Consider the following 22,347-nt stretch of genomic DNA (forward strand, 5'->3'; position numbering starts at 1 on the left):
AATACAAATTCAAATCACAACAATATAGAGTATTATATTGTCTGTGACTGAACGTTTTAGTACTGATTAACACTATAGCCTACACATAGGCTAGACTGTAGGGAATTACGTTTTTTTAGTGCTACATAACTACTTTCTGATATTTAGTTAGTTATTTACTTGGTTACCTATATTAATACTGAAAACTGTACTCCTGGCGAGTATATTTGTTTTCCATAGTAATATATATTTCTCTTTTCTAAAAGGTACCTAAGTTAAACAATGTGTAGGCCTATATACATACATATTGTTCCAGGGTACCAGAAGGGCTACAGAAAACATACATTGTTAACCTTTGACATCCAATAGTCAATGGTAATACATACAGCCAAATTGCATAACAGGGGTTCTCCTTCATAAAAATATCTAATACAGACTACAAAAATATATCATTTGAGGTTACAGTATTTATTCCAACGATTGTTCAAAAATGTAATATTTCAACTGCCTATAAATCTTGTCTCGTTAATAAACACAAACGTGCATTTTAGTGAATGATTGGAAGACGCTAATCGGTGGTGAAAGTTTCGTAATATAAAAAGGTTTTGCATAACGTAGTACTGGAGTGTGAAAACTGTTTATGACGATTAGATTTAGGTATCTGTATTCGTAAAATGCTATGGGAAAGGAAGGAAAACAGGTCCGCGACGTAGGAAGTGCTGATGGAAGCAGTAATGCAAGGCGAGCTGTCCGGAGTGCGGGAACTGCTTATAACGATTAGATTAAAGTACCTGCAATCCTAAAATAATGGTATTGAAAGGGAAGGAAACAGGTCCGCGACGTGGGAAGTGGTGAAGGAAGTAGTTTTTTTTTTTTTTTTTTTTTTTTTTTTTTATGGGGAGGAGGTAAAAATGCATTTACGCACACTGAGGTGCTCAATGGCCACTCAGTAGTGCCGGACTCCCGCGGATTCATTGTCCCTGGACTACCGGCTAAAAAGCCCCCTCGTCTCCTAGGACACTAGCCTGGAACTGTTTCGCACATAACTTCGGGCTAGGCCTTTTATACTACGCCCCTAGGGCTTTCCTTCTGGTTTCCTCAGAAAACTAAGGCCGATCGAGGTCGACCTTCTTATCCCGAAGTATGGCTTCGACGAACTGCTTTGTCTGCAGGTTTGCTGCGGCGGGGGTATTTTTAAATAACTACTTTACTTCTTTGCAATTATTGCTCGATTTCAAGTAACGTGTTTACCGGTGGGGCACACGGAAGATTTCTCAGGTGCCGTTTGACGTCACTAACTGCTGACGTCACTAACTGCTGCGTCTGAAGAAACAGACAATTTTATAATTTTCTATTATTAAATTAAACTGTCATAACCTAACCAAACTAACCAAACGTGCTGATAATGGAAAAATCGAATAAAGGTTTACTAATCTAAAAAATAGTTTTGTTCATAAAATAAAATTATAATTGTCTAAAACTCCATTTTATAATCTTTTAATTATAAAATTAAACTGTCATAACCTAACCAAACCAACCAAACTTGCTGATATGAAAAAATTGTTGATAAAAAGTTAGTTCTGCCGGCGGGATTCGAACCCGGATCATTCGGATTGTCAGCCCGCAACGCTATCCACTGCACCACCGAGGCCGATGGCTGCATTTGTATCGTTGCGGTATTGGTGTTCCCTCAAAGTGACGTCAGCAGTTAGTGACGTCAAATGGCACCTGAGAAATCTTCCGTGTGCCGTTTCGACGTGTTTACTATAGTTACATTTAAAACAATATTAAAGATACACCAGCTGTTCGATTTGTTTTTGATTCAGTTTGTTTGTTTACTTTTCCTTTAGTTAACCTTTTGATTTTAGGTACCATAGATTTCTATATTGCATCAAGAGTAGAGTATTTTTCCTTGTGGACAAATAATAAATGCTTAGACAACGCTTAATCGAGCAGTTTGGATTGGACGAGACAGGGAAGAATCACTAAATCTTCTCTGCGTCCCCGTGGCGAGGCACGGGCAGAACAACTAAATTATTTAAAGCCCAATGATCAGGAATAACTGTGTCCAGTCTCTAACCATCAAAAAGCTACTGATTTTTCTCAGGAGTGTCCTTTCAACTTAAGAGATTATTTTACCTCGGTCCTCGATGCGATACGGGAGGGGAGAGTGAATCAGCGATCCGCTTCAGTGCCAAACTATAAAAATGAGTTGCCTAATTGGCCGAGAAGGCTCAAGTTTTCAAGGTGAACTAGTCCAAGTAAGCGCAGTGTGAGGATAGAAGTCTTAAACACGAGGAAACCACAATTCTAAGTTTTTAGTCTTAGGTTCATGATTATTATCTATATCCATATCATTACCGGTATGGATCATTTTGTGAGAACATAAGGGCTATATTTTCTGTGTTTGTCCTATTGTTTTGGCTGACTGTAACCACTGATTTAAATTAAACAACTCCATGAGTTTTCTGGTTTAAAGATTCGGTATCTATCGATCACGAACCCTCCGGTAAAATAATGTTTTTTCCTTAATATTATACTTAATAAGTCCTGAATTCAAAAATGATTGTCATTTCCCCCGGTATTGGTTGGATGTTAGGATTTAGGTTCAGAGTTGGCTCTGTCACAAACCAAAAATCTATATATATATATAATAAAAGGTAAAAAGCCCTCACTGACTGACTCACTCATCACTAATTCTCCCACTTCCCACTTACCTAGTAGGCTGAAATTTGGTACACTGATTCTTTAGGCATTAAATAGGAAAACTTAGTGGTTTTTATTCTGATCGGACTCTCGGACTCCACCCCAGTGGCTCTGGAGTTTCCCATGTTAACCTAATGAGTACTCATATTTAAATGGAATTAATGAATCATAACAGCTGTTTCAATTAAACAAGTTGGTTCTGTTCTATGATGTTCAATAGCATTAAAGTTACAAGGATTACCAACAGAGTGCAGCACTATTATTTTTTTAAATATTTGACAACAGCTAATTTGAAAGCAAAAGGTGAGTGAGCGTAGCGAACGAACTTCAACCCGGAGGCGAGGTAGCGTAGCGAACGAGCTATTCTGAAGGCAAGTGAGCGCAGCGAACGAGCTCCAACCGTAAAGGTGAGTGAGCGTAGCGAACGAACTTCAACCAGGACGTGTGAGCGCAGCGAACGAGCTCCAACCTAAAGGTGAGTGAGCGTAGCGAACGAACTTCAACCAGGACGTGATTGAGCCATACGAACGAGCTCACATATGAAGTTAAACGGGGCAAAGTCCGTGGGTACAGCTAGTCTATATATAAAGCCAAAAGTACTGATGAACTTTTAAGAAAACTACAAGTCACACCCCCATAAACCATATACTTAAAATGTTCGTCATGACGAGAAACCTTGCGCAAAATTATCAATTATTTCATAAATTGCCCTATAAGGTCGTAGGCCATGGTGGAAGGAAAAAACATAGGTGTGCTATTCCCACATATTCTGACGTCACTCGGATTGCAAACAAAAGATCACCTGATTGTAACTGTCAAATTAGTATATTATGTATTTGTTTTGATTTGGTTGTTATTGTTTTTATTATTATAAAAACAATAACAACCAAATAAAAACAAATACATACTAATTTGACAGTTACAATCAGATGATCTTTTGTTTGCAATCCGAGTGACGTCAGAATATGTGGGAATAGCACACCTATGTTTTTTCCTTCCACCATGGTCGTAGGCATAATTGCTTTCCAAAAGGGAACTTTCCATTTACCTAATGTTAAAAATGCCTCAGCTGTTATTATTTGTTCGTATTACCATTACTGTATTCTGTTTTGTTTATTTGATCTTAACTTAACCAATCAATAGTTTTATTAATACTAATGTAGCAAAACGGGGTGGAGCAGCCCGTGGGTAACAGCACAGATAATATAACCCCTACTAGTAGGGGTTTATTATCTGTGGTAACAGCTATAGTTCGGCCGCTTAGAAAGCGACCTCCTCCAGCATTGGTTTAGCATTAGCGCGCAGGTAGTTTTCTAAGCGGCCGAACTATAGTATTTATATTTGTTAAATCAGGTTAGAATTCCGAGAATGTAGAACCACATAGGAACTGACTTTTAATGGCTTCTTCCTCCTTCTGGACCTACGCAAGCTTTTATATTTCCTTCTTTCGTTGTGAAGAAAGTGAGCACATAATGTAAACTCTCAATAGAGTCTATGTTTACTGTTTACATTGAAACGTATAAGCATTAGCAATGACGCTAGTGTTGCCCCGAGGCCCTGTGCTGTGGTCGGGTTCCCCCGTGTTGACGTCATATCATGGCTGTTCTGGCTCTGTCTCTGTCTTTGTCTTAGCTTAGAGTCCGGTCCGGCATTAGTGACCAGCCGACGCCGAGGACAAGATGTGCAAACAGGCAAGTTACAACACGACCTTCTCACCGCAGTATTTCACCTTCCTTTTTTTGGACATTTGGAACAGTTACACGGAACTGTTTGGAACATGTTCAATGCAACTGTGACAAAAAGTATAGAATAGGTTTGGCGTAACCGTTATATTACAAATAGATCCGTTCCTTCTTAACTTGATTATTTTTCCTCCAAAAAATTTAATTATTATGATATACCTTTTTTGCTCCTCCTCATAATAATATCAAGTCTTTTATAGACATAACCTGTAAGTTAACTGGTTTCGTTTATTAGCGAATTTCCCTATAGGGAAGTAGCTATTACCGTAGGTGGCATGGTAAGACCTAGGCCCGGGACCGATCTACTTTTTCATTTTGATGTCCCCAGAGGCCAAAAACACTATTCGTTCAAATATATATATATATAATATATATATATAAGTATATGTGTCCGTGAAAAGAGCTTAAAAAACAAATAATTTAGTATTTATCAAAGTGTTTTAGTACAATTATTGGTTCAAGGCCCCACTAGAAAAACGTAGAGCCTTAATTGGTGGTTATGGAGAAAATTCAAAAAATTGTTATTAAAATTCCCATGTTATTCTTATGGAGAATATTGTAAAATGTTGTTGTTTGCTTGTTTATGGATATATTTTGATCAAACTTGTAAATTTATTTATTTTATACTAAGTTAATAATATTTTTCTAAAAACACACTTTTTACCCTCCCTGTAGCAGCAAGCCTAGGTACTCATAAAACCTAATGTTAATGAAATATATTTAATTGAAAATCAATTCGAGGAAATGGAATTTCGCTTATTTGGTATGTTTGCTGTGGCGGGGGTATTTAATTATTCTTACATTACATCACAAAAACCGGCTTATTCTTAAAAGATAATGATAGTAGCCTGCTAATGAAAACTATTCAAAGAAATTGCAGTTTTGTTAAATTTGCTAACAATGAGTAAGGTTATAAGGTATAAGGTATTGTTGATGGAGGAGTCATAATGAAAAAGCGCACAAATTAAAATCAAAAGTTTTTACTGCAAACCATAGAGAGTACAATTATTCACATAAAAAAATATGATTTAAACACCCTTTATTTTTTAGCAAGTCAGCAAATTAAAATTAATACATACAATAATGGAATGACAAGAATAACTAGAATTCATGAGAATGTAGTTTTTAAAGTGATGCATAGCTATCTCATTTGTAATGGAAGAGGTTCAAGAGGTCCTTTTTCCTTTCTGCTTCACAAATATTTGAAATCCTCATGAACTGCAGGCTCCGCCAAGCTTATTATTTGTACACAATGGTTGTACTTTAGAATAAAGCCTAACAGAATAAAGCCAAACACCCTTAATAGCTAACATTGTATGTATGGTCATCACCAGTGTGAACATTAATAATTTCTTGAGTTTTGCTTTTTAAACCTGCAATAATATTTGCAGATTCCCTGTTTGTTGGTTTACTTAACCTTTTTAAACATTTAGTTTTTTTCTTTATGGAAAACAATCGTACTTGGGGCTCAATCTTTTTATTTACATTAATCTTCTTTGTACATTTGATAGAGCCAGAAGATGCATTGTTGAGCAAACTTAACACACTATCAAGTTTCTTTTCAATAACCTGAAAATTCTCACCTTTGAGCTCAGTTTTACCTAGCAAATTTACAATAGCATTTGCTTTATTAGATAGGGTTGAGTTGACATGTATTTTCACTGGTTCTGACTTGACTTTTTCAAATATACTATCAATTTCATTGAAAACATTTTTCTCTGTTGTAACAACATTAGATTTGTCACCGAGACCAAAAACCCTACAAAGAGCATGTATATGCTTACATATGTTCATTTTAATAACACTGTCATGGCATGAACACTTGAAAGAATGGATACAAATGTTACAAAATGAACACTTTGTACAGAGTTCTTCACAGACGTCCTGAACTTTAGTGATAGAATACTTGTTGTCACCTTCAGAGGAGTCAACAACCCATTCCTCTCCATCTGTTACAACTGCAAAATCAGATGGGCATATTGCAACACTGGCTTGGTGGGACTTGTTAATTTTGAAAACTCGCTCTGAAGGAGTCTGTTTAGAAAGCTTAATCAAGCGTTTGAACAAACTATCCCGAGCCATTTTCATAACAGCATTGATAGTTTTGTCCAAACGCTTGACTTTCTTTCCTTCTAAATATATGTGCTTTAAGTTCTTGTGGAATGATTCAAGATACATGTTAGTGTTAATGCCTAAGCCCTGTCTGTAGCAATATGCCCATTGTTCAGGACGCCTTCCATAGCATCTAAGAAAATACTCCCCATAATCTAGGGTGTCAGGGTCACTCAAAAGGTTTGTTATCGTTTGATTAAGTAAATGACAGAAAACCTCCTTTCCTGATAAATCCTGAAGCAATGATTTCACTGTTTTATAAACTATTGATTTTTTCTCATTGCCTCCTTTCACTTTAGAAAGATTTTTCCTCCAGCATCTGTCTACATGCCAGGTGCACAGTAATTTGTGTTTAGGGGCACTCATTACTGAGCACCAGGCATTGTAGAAAGCTGGAGCATCATCTGACATAAATGAAGTGGCATTTATAACTCCGACCTTTTCTTTTATTTTTGAAAAAAACAGAGACAAGTGTCCCTCGTCACATTTAGAGCTAAGACAATAGGCCACTGGACATCCAGCACCAAACTCATCAACAGTCATGAGTGTAATTAGTTCAATGTCGTACCCATTGGTACCGTGAGTACTGTCCACACAGATTTTGTCATGGCCAAACTTGAGAATCTGGGAGGCTTGGAACGAGGTCATTATGACTAGCAAAAAATCCTCTTTTTGAAGAAAAGGATGGTCTTCCCCTTGTCCTTTGAAAAAAAGCACAGGAGAGTCCTCACCCAGATGCTGCATCTCGTCCACCCACAGCTTGACACTCATGGCATCTTCAGAATGTCGCTTTGTTGAATAGGCAACATTGTGATCTCTCACAATATTGTGAAGGTCTTTCCTTTCCAAAAGCATCAATCTCGGAGGAAGATCTTTTCCACTCCTGACTTCATCCAGGATATGGTTAAAAGTTACACCCTCTCGCAACTTCCCTGGAAAAAAAAACTTTTATAAAATTTAAAACCCTATTACCTTAAAGAAGCAATGTTTGTAAATAGATAACAAGAATCTCAAAAACGGCTCTAACGATTTCGATGAAATTTTGTGTTAAGATTCAGTTTTAATTTTTAAGTAGCCTATGCCTAGGCAGTTATATTTCTTGTAAATAAAATTTTTGAGAGAATTGGTTAAAGTTTAAACATTTTTCCACCCTTAACTTTTTATTTCTTAGCCCCCTTACACCAGGACATTGTTAATCCGAACCTCGGTTTATCGATATCCTGGATATTCTGAACTTGTTTGTAAAAACTATAAGAAACAAGTTGACTACGTCGAGTTGTTTGCCTCAATGCAATGACAATGTGTAATTGTTGTGGTGAAATGACGATGTTGGTTTGTCGTAAAACAATGTTGATTTTCGGTATCAGCGACGCAAAGACGATTTTCGTATTTTGCTGGTATACAATGGGTTATTTTAAAACGTTTTTATTAGCTCGCTTTCTTGTCCGGTACAAATTTTGCAATCAATTTTATACTAACTTACCGATGAGCTAGAGACTTGAAATTTGAAACATAGCTCACAAGTGGATGACAATGCAATATTATATCATTTAATTTTCATATTTCCCTTGGGCTACGCCCCACTGGCTTCTAAATTTTCTATGTTTACATTTTGAAAGAATGTAAATATATCAATTAATTTAAGTCAGCTGTAAATACTTAAATTTGACAGTTCGAAGAGCAGACGTTAAGAGGTACAGGTTATGCTCCCAAGGGATTCTTTATACAAACAAACATTTCAAAATAAAGATAAACAATCTGATTGCAGATATGAAGGTGTTTGTTAATAATGCCAATTTTGTTATTTATTTAGTATTCTATAAAGTAAACAATAATTGAAATAGATTGATATATTTATAGTTAGTAAGTAGGCCTTACATTCAATCTAATACATAATTATATGAAAAGAAACTCAAATAAACCTTAGATTTCCCACATGCCTCTGCCTTAATCTGATATAGATGCTTGAAATAGATTTAACATCCACACACATTAAAAACTAAAAAGTAGAAAATAATTTATAAATAAAAAGTTTTTTTTAAACAAAACGTTTTTAAACGCACTAAAAAGTAGAAAATAATTTATAAATAAGTGGAGAGTATAAATACTTGAAAGATTTAAAACGAAAAACGTGGGGTGCATGCAATTGGTAATTATACATTAGTTCAATAGGTGAAGGTAATTGTAAATTATCTATTGCATGCACCCCACGTTTTTCGTTTTAAATCTTTCAAGTATTTATACTCTCCACATATTTATAAATTATGTTCTACTTTTTAGTGCGTTTAAAAACGTTTTGTTTGAAAAAAGTTTTTTTATTTATAAATTACTTTCTGGCAAAACTTATTACCTGGTTAATCCAAACATTTCGGTAATCTGAACCAGGTTCGGTCTCAATTAGATCGGATTATTAAGGTTATGGTGCAATTGATCTAAACAGCAATCTACACAGGAAAGAACTCATGATAAGACAAACAGACAAGATCAGATATTACTGGAAACTCAAATTCCCTCTATCCAACAAATATTTTTGTTTGTTTGAAATTCACTGTTATGGGCAGTTCATGTTGTTTATTCAATTTTTGCAGACATTTAATTAGATAATCTATGATGGCAGATGTGTGGAAAAATTAAATAAACAACAAATATTCTTAACAGCCTTTTACAATACCTAGGTTGATTCTACATGATAAACTTACCAGCAAGGTGGTCCTTTGTTGCTTTGTCTAGAGACAGATGACCAAGATCTTTGTTGTGTCCACAGTGTGTCTTCCAGTGTTTTACGCTCACAGAGTGGTCTTTTTTGAAAAAAACTTCTATTCTTGAGGGACAGCATTTGCCAATTTTGTTGGACCCCTGGGATTTGATGGCTCTTTTCCGGCTTTCTTGTAGAATACGCTTGTATGATCGGTGGCAAATTAAGAAATCTTTTCTAATGCCGCATTTTAAAGTTTTTGTTGCAGTATCTTTGACATATTCCGATGCTGTAGTTTGCTGCAGCAAATATTTCCAATTCAGGAAATCTGAAAAATACAACAATCAATCAAATTTAGTTTTACTACAATAGCCTAAGATTCCAAACACCACAGACCTGAGCAGGTAGGCTTGCTGCCTATGAGGAATTAAATTACAAGGTTTGTTAAAAACAAAGCTTCATATTTGTGGTCATCAAAAGTAAGGGGAGCAAAATAGTTATTTAACAGTCAAAGGTCATTAAAATTAATATAATAGATGCAATCCAAAATAAAATTGGCTACACTACAAATGTAAGTCCTGCAGTTAACTCAAAGAAGCTTACTCCATCATCTCAATTAGTAAGGCGGCTGCACTTTACTTTAGGTCCTACACTCATTCGAATGAAAATATCGATTATTCGATTTTTTCATTCGATATATCGTTTGGTTAGTCAGGTTAGGTTAACCTTACCTAACTAACCAAACGATATATCGAATGAAACAATCGATATTTTCATTCGAATGAGTGTAGGACCTAAAGTAAAGTGCAGCCTAGTAGGCTTAATTTAAAGAAGATAAATAAAGACTTATGGTCAGAAGACTCACATCACTGGTGTCTATCAGTTGAGTTGCTCACTTCACTATATACCTACTTTTATTTTACCGCACACGTTGTGTTTGTATCTCCATGTACTTCTGTGAAAGCTAGACTTACTAATGTGAAGGGCCAATAACAAATATGTAAGCAGTTAACACAGTTAACCAATCATCTGTAATAAAGGCTTAATATAATGTTATGGTGATTTGATGTGAATTTCTCAATTTGAAAAGCCGTTTAAATATTCATCTGTTAAACGCTTGACACTCTGCTGCTAGAAAAATTATATAGGTAGGTAGGCCTAATTAATGAGGTGGTACAATTAATTTAAGGCTAATTTCCTCTAATTGGATTTGAAAAACCGACTTTGAATTTAAAAATCCTCAAATTTTATGGGGAGTTATGTACATGACTGAAAAAAAAAAATTTTATTGGCTCTCACATTAGTAAGCCTAGCTATCACAAAAGTATGTGGAGATACAAAACACAATGTATAAAATAAAAGTATAGTAAGGCAAGTGAAGTGAGAGACTCAACTGATAGACAGCAGTGATCTGTCTTCTGACACACTAGGTTTGCTGGTGAAACTACAAACCAGTTATTATTAGCTGTTCCTATTTATCACACAAAATATGGTAGGTATAAACACTTTTCCAGCATAAATCTATTATCACTTTTTATATTAATGCGTTTCCTTACGGCTAATTTCAGGCTAAATAAAATACAAATGAAATATGTTTACAAATTACTGTATTTATTTTGTTATAATTTTGGGGTTGGGCAATGACCTCGAAATAAGTGCGTGCCACAGTGAGTCGAGTGGGCGGGGGGAAGGGATGGGTGCAACCTTGAAGCTATATTTAGACTTGCACCACTTCCCTAAAGGGCTGGGAAAGGGTATTCCAATCGCAAAACAAAAACCAATGATACAAAAGTTGTTTATCGGAAATTCCTTGTCCGGTTTGACAATTATTTGGCATTGATTTTTGTATGATTTAGTAGGGACCATGCAGGAGAAATATTTGAATTAATATTAAATATTTTTTTGTTATTATCTGTTATCTGTCATGTTGTCTGTTTGTTGTTATTTTACTTTGTTAATGTTATTATCTGTTATTGTTGTTACGTTGTTATGTTGTTGTATTTATTTACGACTGGGACGGGTGGCGTCGTCCTGTAATCCAGCTACTAGGAGGTCACGAATTGTGGATATTTATAGGGATGCACTGTGGATGCGATGCTCACTGGTGTGGATTAACGTCCGCACTAGTGAGTACTACGACTATCCGCAGTACTATCCTGATAATTAGACCAATTCGTAAATTACAAGGAAAAATGTGGTTCGGATTCCACTATAAACTGTAGGTCCCTTAGTTGCCATTAGCTGTATGGGCTATTAATTAACAGCTGTGTCTAAGGAACATGTCGGCCTTAGTCACTAACAAGACTACAAGATCGCGCCACTCATCCTACACTCATCCTTCACTCATATTTGGGTTAAAATACGCACATAGTGGCGTCCCCATCTTAAATAATTGATAATTGATAATTAATTACTTTTTGTTGCAATGATGTTTTGTTCAATGGTAGCCTATATGCAGCTTCTCTTGTTATTTCAAATGCAATTTTTATCTTTCCATTATACTCATGTGCTAAATATATTATTTTGTAAATGGTGTATCCGTTGGAATGAATAGATAAATAAATTAATGTAATGATTTGCTTTTTTACATCAAAATACAACATTGAACAATCTTGATATTTTAGGTCATTTACCAGTGACCTGACCTTTAATACGCATCCGTTAGTGCTGTTTTAGAAGAGAAACACGTCGATAGTTAAAAAAGACTTATGTTCCCGTAGTTGAAAACGATTAATATATTATAAACCTATAAAACATTAGATAACTCATAAAGATAACAGGATAAAAACGCCATTATTCTTTCTCTTTGTTCTTGAATTATTTCTAAGGTTTCCTTCTTTCATCCAAACATTCAACAAAGGTTGCCATAGTTAATAATCCAGCCTCATGTGGTGCTTGGAAAAACTATTTTTGATACGAGACCCAGAGGTCTCGTATCGTAATAAAGTAAAGGTTTATTACTTCAGTGCGTTACGAGATCTATTTATCTCGTTCATTTCATGTTTACTACCGTAGTTGATACATCAAGAAAAATGCATTGTATATGTACAAGTTTCATTTCTTTGCGATTACTGTACGCCGAAATATCGATGTCGTAACTTTTGGAAAGAAGCCAAACTATGGGTCCCGCACTACGGTCTAGGTACGATACGAGACCTGGGGATCTTGTAGCGCAGTGAACGTGTTAAGGCTCTAGTTGAAAAACTTAAAATATACCTTACCGGTATTATCCAAGCTTACAGTTGAATCGTGATATTAAGTTTTAATCTTGACTTGACAATAGGTATTGGGCATTGGGCCTAAATTAAGTAAGTTAGGTCTAAGTTATTGTGGCTGCACTTTACTTGACGTCCTACACTCATTCGATTGTTTTTTCTATTCGATATTTTCATTCGATTGTTTCATTCAATATATCGTTTGGTTAGTTAGGTTAGGTTATCCTTACCTAACTAACCAAACGATATATCGAATGAAGCAATCGATTAATCGATATATCGATCGATATTTTCATTCGAATGAGTGTAGGACGTCAAGTAAAGTGCAGCCGTTATTGTGTATCCAAAACTATGACAGTCCAGGACTAACGAACCGGTAAGGTGGATTAATTAACTGAGGTTGTAGACTGAGGTTCATAACCTCTTTGAATTATTCTACTAACTGATTATCTACGCCAAATAAAGCTGGACAGTAGGCCTAATGACTTAAGTGGTAGGCTGGCATTAATGTACAGGATGGGGGGGGGGTCATGACCTCCAGTATATTATATAGCTTACATAAGTTTCCACTTGGCCTACATTCATTGCTAAGCTAAGTAAACTGTAGGCTAAGTTGATGTGGTAAATGAATTAGCCTAAGTCAGTTGGTCAAAGTTTAGAAACCTTGTTTTTACCTACTCTAGTCGTCTTGTAGACCTCGGCAGGCATGAACTCCGTCCTCTTAATTAAATTCCAAAATATTTTGTTCTACCTAGGCCTAGGTATCTCTTTTTATATTAATGGATACTGTATTGTGAGGTTCATAAGTTAATTATACTTAATAAATTTAACTTACCTTCTTCTGTTTCGAAATTCAGCTCCTCAACTATTATGTCAATGGCATGGGCTTCTTCCAGATGCTGGATCAAGTTTTCATACCGCGAAAATTGATGAGAGCAATCACCCTCTGGGCAAATAAGCCTTTTCGTTTTCGGGTTGTTTGAACAGTGAGACTGTTCACTAGGTGTCCTACAACTATGCACATTACGTATATGGCGCGTTAAAGTAAATTTACTGGCAAATTGTTTATCACAAATTGAACATTCAAAATTTTTTACATTTATATCAGACATACTGATCCAGAACTCTTAAAATTACACCATGGCATCGATATAAGAGAAAGTGTCCAATCGGCAATCACTAGACCAGCGAGCACATGCACTAGACAAAATGAAAGTTGTGAAGACGACAGGGACAGAGAGAGATCCACGAAAAACAAAATGAACACCTTCAAAGGAAATGGGAATGGAACTCTTTATTCTTTGTTTGTAATGTAACGGTTTTAACCAATCTGTTCCAAACAGTTCCGTGTAACTGTTCCAAAAGTTCAAAAAAATGGAAGGTGAAATACTGCGGTGAGAAGGTCGAGTTACACCACTGTGTTTTCCTCGTTGGGAAAGATCTAAAAATAAAACAATGTTTCTTAATTGGCCAAAACTTTATGTAGATAGTTAGCAAAACTGCATTTCATTGTTATTGTCCAGTGGATCATATTCTTGAATCACAATCTATATTATACCTTCATAAAGTATTTTTTTAAATAACTCTTTTAAAACACAAAACGTGTGTTGTAAATATTTAAATGTAAAAACTCGAGTGTTTCTTTTTTGGAAAAATATTTTAGGTCTTAACACGATATTGTCATTTACAAAGTGAGATAAAATGTTAATGATATAGAAATACTTATTAAAATGATTTCAAACAAAGTACCTGTCTGTACATGTATTTTTGGTACTGTATTTATCAGTACTGGATGGAACCATTGACTATGACTCCAAACATGCATGTTTAATCACTAAATAACATGTTTGCTCACAATTCGTTATATTAGAACAATTTCAGATAAAGTGATCAGCCGTGATTAGTTTTTAATTTTACTTGTCATTATTTTAACTAATATACGTTTTTTAAGTAGTTAAATCTGGTATTTTTTACTTTCCTCATTAAAATATTTTAAAGTTATATCATAGCTGTCGATGGATATAGGCTAAAGAATGCTTTGTTAAAATATGTTTGCTATGTTTTAATTAGGCTATGTTTGCTCATGGTGGAAGGAAAAAAACATAGGTGTAATATTCCCGTCATAACTTTGGCTGATGTCACCCAGATTGCAAATAGAAAATCACCTGATTGTAACTGTCCTATAAGTATTCATTTCTTTTGATTTTATTCTTATGATTTTTATTAGCGAATTTCCCTATAGGGAAGTAGCTATTACCATAGGTGGCACGGTAAAACCTAGGCCCGGGACCGATTTACTTTTTCATTTTTATGTCCCCAGAGGCCAAAAACACCATTCGTTCAAATTTGTATATATGTATAGTATAAAATCAAAAGAAATGAATACTTATAGGACAGTTACACCTATATATATATATATATATATATAGATAGATAGATTTATTGAGCGGAGCGAGCGAAGCTCTTATACATCGACTCTTATGCATTTCGTAATACGCAAACTCCTCCTAGACGGCTGAATCAATCATTTTCAAATTTTGCATGGGGATAAAGACCATATCGGTGAGTGCCAACATCTATATGGCGTTAAAAATGTCTCTCAAGAATCCGCCCCACTGGGTCTCAAAGTTCCAATGTAATCCTTATGGAAGCAGTATTTGACACATAAACAAAGACATATGATCAGCTGTTGACTTTTGAATGCAGTAGATAAATAAATAGCTGATAGCATTATTCCAAAGATATTAGAACAAAAACGGCATCGATCATAAATATAATCAAATGACGACACTAGCTTGAGGTCCGTGACATATGAAGTGGTGAAGGAAGTAGTAAAGGTGAGCAGTCTGGAGTGTGGAAACTGTTTATGACAATTAGATTAAGGAATCTGCATTCCTAAAATTCTATGGGAAGGGAGGAAACCAGGTCCGCGACGTAGAAAGTGGTGAAGGAAGTAGTAAAGGCGAGCAGTCTGGAGTGTGGAAACTGTTTATGGCGATTAGATTAAGATATCTGCATTCCTAAATGTCTATGGAAAGGGAGGAAAACAGGTCCGCGACGTAGGAAGTGGTGAAGGAAGTAGTAAAGGCGAGCAGTCTGGAGTGTGGAAACTGCTTATGACGATTAGATGAAGGTATCTGCATTCCTAAAATTCTATGGGAAGGGAGGAAAACGGTCCGCGACGTAGGAAGTGGTGAAGGAAGCAGTCAAGGCGAGCTGTCTGGAGTGTGGGAACTGTTTATGACGATTAGATGAAGGTATCTGCATTCCTAAAATTCTATGGGAAGGGAGGAAAATAGGTCCGCGACGTAGGAAGTGGTGAAGGAAGTAGTAAAGGCGAGCAGTCTGGAGTGTGGAAACTGTTTATGGCGATTAGATTAAGATATCTGCATTCCTAAATGTCCATGGGAAGGGAGGAAAACAGGTCCGCGACGTAGGAAGTGGCGAAGGAAGTAGTAAAGGTGAGCAGTCTGGAGTGTGGAAACTGTTTATGATGATTAGATTAAGGTATCTGTAATCCTAAAATGCTATGGGTAGGGAGGAAAACAGGTCCCTGAGGTAGGAAGTGGTGAAGGAAATAGTAAAGGTGAGCAGTGTTGAGTTTGGGAATGGATTAATGTATCTGCAATGGTAAAATGCTACGGGAAAAGACTGTAGACTGTATGGTAAAATGATTACGAAGCACGAATCGATACATATTTTTGATACATGAAAATTTACAACAATCTAAATTTACAACTGAGTTGACAACAGCTGATTTTTATTCCATAGGGGCTAAAAACGATGTTTACTCCCTAAATATTAAAAATGCTACTTTAGACCCAGACCCGCAACGCATGCATTAAAAACTACTTTTTTTACTCATGGTGGAAGGAAAATATATACACCATGGTTTTTACTGCAGTATGACAAAAACAATATAATATGAACCCTTGATGACTCCGCTCAATTTTGTGGATGCCTCTGCGAACACCACCTAGTATATACCGGGTGCGGCAAAAGTCAGTATACCGCTGCAGGCCGTTGAGCGTATTGTTTATCTCTCGCGCTATTATCATCTCAGTGTTATTCCTTATCTAATCTGACGTCTAGTCGTGGTTGATTTTTTCTTTGTTTATTTTTCATCGATGAATGTTTGTTTTGTTAGTATGCCACTGATAGTATGCCACTGATAGTATGCCACCTTAGTATGCCACGTTCGATTATTTGGCTGCAAGACGGAGCACCTGCACACTATGGCCTAAATGTTCGAGCATTTTTAAATGATAACTTCGATGAATGGATAGGACGTAAAGGAACTATTGAGTGGCCTGCTAGGTCCCCAGACCTAACTCCGTGCGATTACAGAATGTGGGGTTTGTTAAAAGAACACGTGTTTTCGGAGAAACCTCAAAGTTTAGAACATTTAAAAGAATTAATAACAAAACATTTTGATGTTTTATTCACACCACAACTATGCAACAAAATCTGTAAGTCAGTGTTGAAAAGGTGCTACAAGTGTATAGACAATGATGGTGGTCACTTTGAGCAGCTTCTCTAACAGGTACATTAAAATTATACTTTTATAGTTATGTTTAATGCTAGCTACAGTTTAACTGCTTTTTCGGTATACTGACTTTTGCCGCACCCTGTATATGTGTCCGTGAACGCAATAACTTAAGTAATTTTTGTCCGATTTTGATGACATTTGGTTTAAAGGTGTAAGGCGCTCGAGATAAACTTGAATGAGTTCGCGAACCACCATTTACAGACCATGGGAACGGGGTTTCCCGGTGGGTTTTATGGGGTAAAAATTGGTTTTTCTAATTTTTGACCCCCAAAACACAAAATTTCCCAATTCATCTCTAGACCATATTAAAGAGCTTAAAAAAAACAAATAATTTAGTATATCGAAGTGTTTTTGTACGGTTATTAGTAACGGAGAAAATTCAAAATATTGTAAATTAAAAATCCCCATGTTATTCTTATAGAGAATATTGAAAATGTTGTAGTTTGTTTGTTTATGGATATATTTTGATCAAACTAGGCAAATTAATTTATTTTATACGAAGCTACATAGTAAATTTTTTAATTCTTTTAATATTTTTTTAAATAATTTTTTAATTTATATTTTACTAAAACACACTTTATTAGTTTCAGTTTCCTTGTGGCAGCAAACCTAGGTACTCGTTAAACCTAAATAGATTCAATTGAAAATCATTCAGAGAAATGGAAATTTGCTTAGTCGGCAGGTTTGCTGCGGCGGGGGTATTATTATTTTTCCCATAGTGAAATGGTGTTTACAATCTGAGTAACATCAGCATATGACTAGAATCATTAGTCAAAGCTAGAATATTATACCCTATGTTTTTTTTACACAAATACTAGCCTTTTCTAGTATTTGTGGTTTTTAGCGAATTTCCCATATAGGGAATAAGCTATTACCGTAGTACTCATGGTAAGACCTGGACGCGGGACCGATTTTTTTTTTAGTTTTGAGGTCCCTAGAGGCCAAAAACACCATCCGTTCAAATTCATATATATATATATATATATGTGTCCGTCAGCACGATAACTCGAGCAAAAATGATCCGATTTTGATGAAATTTGGTACAAACGTGTAAACCTACGTTTATTCGAACGAGTTCGCGATCCAGCATGATCGGACCATGAGAACGGGGGTTTACGGGGGGTTTTATGGGGTAAAAATAGGTTTTTCCCATTTTTGACCCAAAAAACATAAAATTTAGCAATTTCTTTCCAAACCATTTTGTAGAGCTTAAAAAAACAAATAATTTAGTATATTGAAGCGTTATTATGCGCCTAATGGTTACGGAGAAAATTCCAAAAAATAGTAAATTTAAAATTCCCATGTTATTCTTATGGAGAATAAGTAAACTGTTGTAGTTTGCTTGTTTATGAACATATTTTGATCAAATTTGGAAAATGTTTTTATTTCTTACTAACTATTAAAATTTTACAAAAAAAAAACAGTTTTACCCTCCCTGATGCAGCAAACCTAAGTACAAACCTAAGTACTTGTTAAAATAATTATATTTAAATAGGGAATAAATGTTATATTTTTAAGTAGACATTTCAGTGTAAATCCAATCAGTCAAATGGAAATTTGCTTAGTCTGCAGGTTTGCTGCGGCGGGGGTATTTCCTTCTACCATGGTATTTGCTGAATGTTAAATTAGCTAAACATATTGTAAATACAATATTGTGACAAAAAAATAAGTTGAACAATTTATTGGATTAGATTACCTTATGTATAAACAGTGCAGAAAAAAGAACTAATAAATCCAGTACGGTGTGGCTAAATTAAATCTTCGTTTAATATATGATCATGGTTCTAAATGTGTTACATAGTATTTAGAAGAACAAAATTGGAAATAAATTAGAAAATAATAATTATAAACTATATAAACTTGTATTTCAGCTCGGAACTTGTTCTCCCGTTTGTGATTTAGCTGTTTTTATTGAGACCTCGTAAACAAGGAAAATATATGCATTTTTAGGAAGCTAGTTTTAATTTTGTAATTCATGTTTGATTATTTTATTCTAAACAAATTCATTGAAATTATTTGCAAGTAAGGCAGAAGTTTCTATGTGATTAAAGCTTTTCTAACTTCAAAATGCTATGATACACTTTAATTGGAAAATAATATTGTGTTATTGAAATGATAACGTTTTTTATAATCACAGTGATAATAATGACCTAAATTTTACACAAAACAACAAATGAGTCTTTTTCTTTGTTATACCGGTACTCTATAGCTTGTTAACCATTTATTCCAGAATTGTTCAGAAAATAATGTTTAAAAATCTCTTTTATTGAGTATTGAAACAAAATGCAAATTGGGGTTTTTCTGTTTCTTGCAATAGGTCAATATTCTCTAGCTTTCGAACTATCTCATCATATGAAACTATATTTTTAAAAAATTCATAAAAAATTACCAACTGTTTGTGAGGAAGTGTAGTTAGAAATTCTATAATAATTTTAAAACCCATTGGAGACTTGGTTTTGTGTGCATAGCCTTTAGAATCCATTAAAAAATTGCTAATTTGCAGTGTTTCAGTAAAAATTTTAAAAAAATTTGCTTTTTAACTTAAATAGATAAAAGTTGTTTGTAAATACCCCCGATTAAATTTCCTATTGTAATAAACATGTTTCAAGTAAAAAAATAATAATACAATTTTTTTATAGGTATTTCAAAATGAAAAACAAGTTATATATTTTTCAAAAGCAATGTCAAAGAATTTAGTATAAACCTAAATATTTTTTTAGCGAATTTCCCATAGGGAATAAGTTATTACTGTAGGTCTCATGGTAAGACCCGGGACCGATTTACTTTTTTGTTTTGAGGTCCCCAGAGGCCAAAAATACCATCCGTTCAAATTCATATATACTAGAGGACCCATGCTGCTCCACAGCGTTAAAATAAATATAGTATTCGAGAAAGAATAAAATTTAAGATTTTTGATTGAGTAATACAGTATCTTGATACTGATTCACACACAATCTAAAGCTCAAATCAAAGCTTACAATTTACTGATTATTTTAAGTCTAAAACATATTAAAAAAAAAAACATGAACTATACTGGAGATATTGATTTTTTGTCATAGAAAAACCTTACGGTAATAATTTTTTGTGTGCTCCCCCTATCTCCGCGTTGCGTCACCTCCGAACCCAAATCTGTCCCGCCACCTCAGAATTCTTGAGTGACCCTTATAATCCCGTCACTGCCTGCGTTGGTAGCCGTCATTGCATCCACGGCCTGCGAAGCCCCGTGGATGGGAGATTTAATGAAAATTTAACCCGTGGGTTAGGTTGGGTTAGGTTAGGTTAGGTTGGGTTAGGTTAGGTTAGGTTAGGTTAGGACGGAAAGTCTTAACGCAGGTAATAACCGAGGATTATAGGGGTCACTCTGAAATTCGGAGGTGGCGGGACGCGGAGATAGCGGGAGGTAACCATAATTTTTATATTGGTTGTTCTTCTTACGTTTGCTTGAAACTCGTCCAATTTGAATAACTAATAGCTTAAATGAAATCAGTTATTTCACTGAAGGAATTATGTTTTTGGTCAAATAATACAGTAAGGTTAATATATGTTGATGTTTGATGTGAAATCTTTACGTGCATGACTTCAATTTAAGACCTAAATCATGAAAATCGGTCGGGTAGAAAAAGCCAAACGAACTCGGAAAAGAAAAACCAAATTTAAATCCCATAATAAATGCATGGCGAGCAAATTTTGGTTACGTATAAGCCGACTGGGATTATATATAAATATATGCCGATGCTTGATGTGAAATCTGTGCGTGCATACCTTCAATTTGAGACCCAAATCATGAAAATTGGTCGGGTAGAAGAGCCAATCGAACTCGGCAAAGAAAAGACAAATTTAACTCCCATAAGAAATACATGGGGAACAAATTTTGTTTACGTATAAGCAGAGTGGGATTATAGTTAAATATATGCTGATGCTTGATGGCAAATCTGTGTGTGCATACCTTCAATTTGAGACCTCTATCAAGAAAATAGGTCGGGTAGAAGCGCCAAACGAACTCGGCAAAGAAAAACCAAATTTAACTCCCATAAGAAATACACGGGGAGCAAATTTCGTTTATGTATAAGCAGAGTGGGATTATAGATAAATATATGTCGATGCTTGATGGCAAATCTGTGCGTGCATTCCTTCAATTTGAGACCTCAATCATTAAAATCGGTCGGGTAGAAGAGCCAAACGAACTCACTGGTCGTCGGTAAATCCCAAAATAATTACATTTTTTATTGTTTGGAATTCAGCAGCGCGCTTCAGGTACGTCCGATCTTAATAATCAAGGGCTCAAATGAAAGCTGCTATTTCACTGAAGGATTAAAACATATAGGATTACGTAATTATAACTGAGGAAATATATCTTCAATTGAAGTAACAATTTAAAAAAATTCTAATTTATGTTTTTTGGTCAAGTAATGCTGTAGATAAATGAATGCTGATGCTTGATGGCAAATCTAAGCGTGCATACCTTAAATTAAGACCAAAATCATGAAACTCGGTCGGGTAGAAGAGGCGGACGGACTCGGAAAAGAAAAACCGATATTTTTTAGTATATAGATTTTTTAATATATAGATATTTATATATACAGGGTGGAACGATGTTAGTGTTAAAAAATTTAATGTGTTAAACTACTTGGTGACAAAATGGCACTAATTTAAGTTTCCATACCCTCACAGGTTGGGAATAACAGACAATTTAAGATTTTTTCAAAATATTTGTATTTGCTTATTAAAATGGCCATAAGGGCACTGAACATTGTTTTTATTCCAAATTCATTGTCATTTTCAGAATCCTCGTTAAATTTACAATAGTAATAGTACAAATTCATTGAGATGAAACATCTGCATAAGCCCTTATTCGGCAATGGAAGTTTGAATTTGTGATTTTTTAGAAAAAAGTAATACATTTTTCCAATATTTTTCTATACTACACTGGACTGTAGAGAGTGTCAAATATTACTAAAAACTTCTGCAGTTAATAACCTTTAAAATGATGTATACAAACCTGTTGTTTCTTTGATTTGTTGTTCTTAAATTTAAGAGTTTCTCTTGAAAAACACGGAACGGCTAACGTTTAATTTCCTGTAAAAAACATGTATTGGCTTCAATGATATGGCAGCAGCTGCTTTAAAAATCATGTTTAAATGGGTATTATTAGTCGAGGCGCTGAGGGGGTTTGAGCATACATAAAAGTGTAACGAAATATAACTTTTGATTGTTGCTATGGGTACCTAGTAGATGAAGAAAATCGATGTTGTCGCATTTCTGGTTAATAACATGGGGGAAACGTAACTATTAATGGCGAGCACAGTTCAAGCTGAGACTTATATTATACTTTTAGAAAGACGGAGATTC

The 22,347-nt window shown here is 35.0% G+C and overlaps 1 protein-coding gene across 1 annotated transcript in view; it reads left to right on the forward strand.

Annotated features, from left to right (window-relative positions):
- Positions 1-4,266: 4,266 nt before the first annotated feature.
- Positions 4,267-22,347, forward strand: part of LOC128982442 (uncharacterized) — a 111,678-nt gene continuing 93,597 nt past the window's right edge. Inside the window, exon 1 of the mRNA XM_054401432.1 lies at positions 4,267-4,376. Coding sequence (XP_054257407.1) covers positions 4,365-4,376 — 12 coding nt within the window. The 5' untranslated portion in view covers positions 4,267-4,364. The remainder of the gene's footprint in view (positions 4,377-22,347) is intronic.

The sequence above is a fragment of the Macrosteles quadrilineatus genome, unplaced genomic scaffold, assembly GCF_028750875.1.
Source record: "Macrosteles quadrilineatus isolate MER2022 unplaced genomic scaffold, UCM_ALF_1.0 Scaffold_1__1_contigs__length_201487025, whole genome shotgun sequence".
Lineage (NCBI taxonomy): Eukaryota > Metazoa > Arthropoda > Insecta > Hemiptera > Cicadellidae > Macrosteles > Macrosteles quadrilineatus.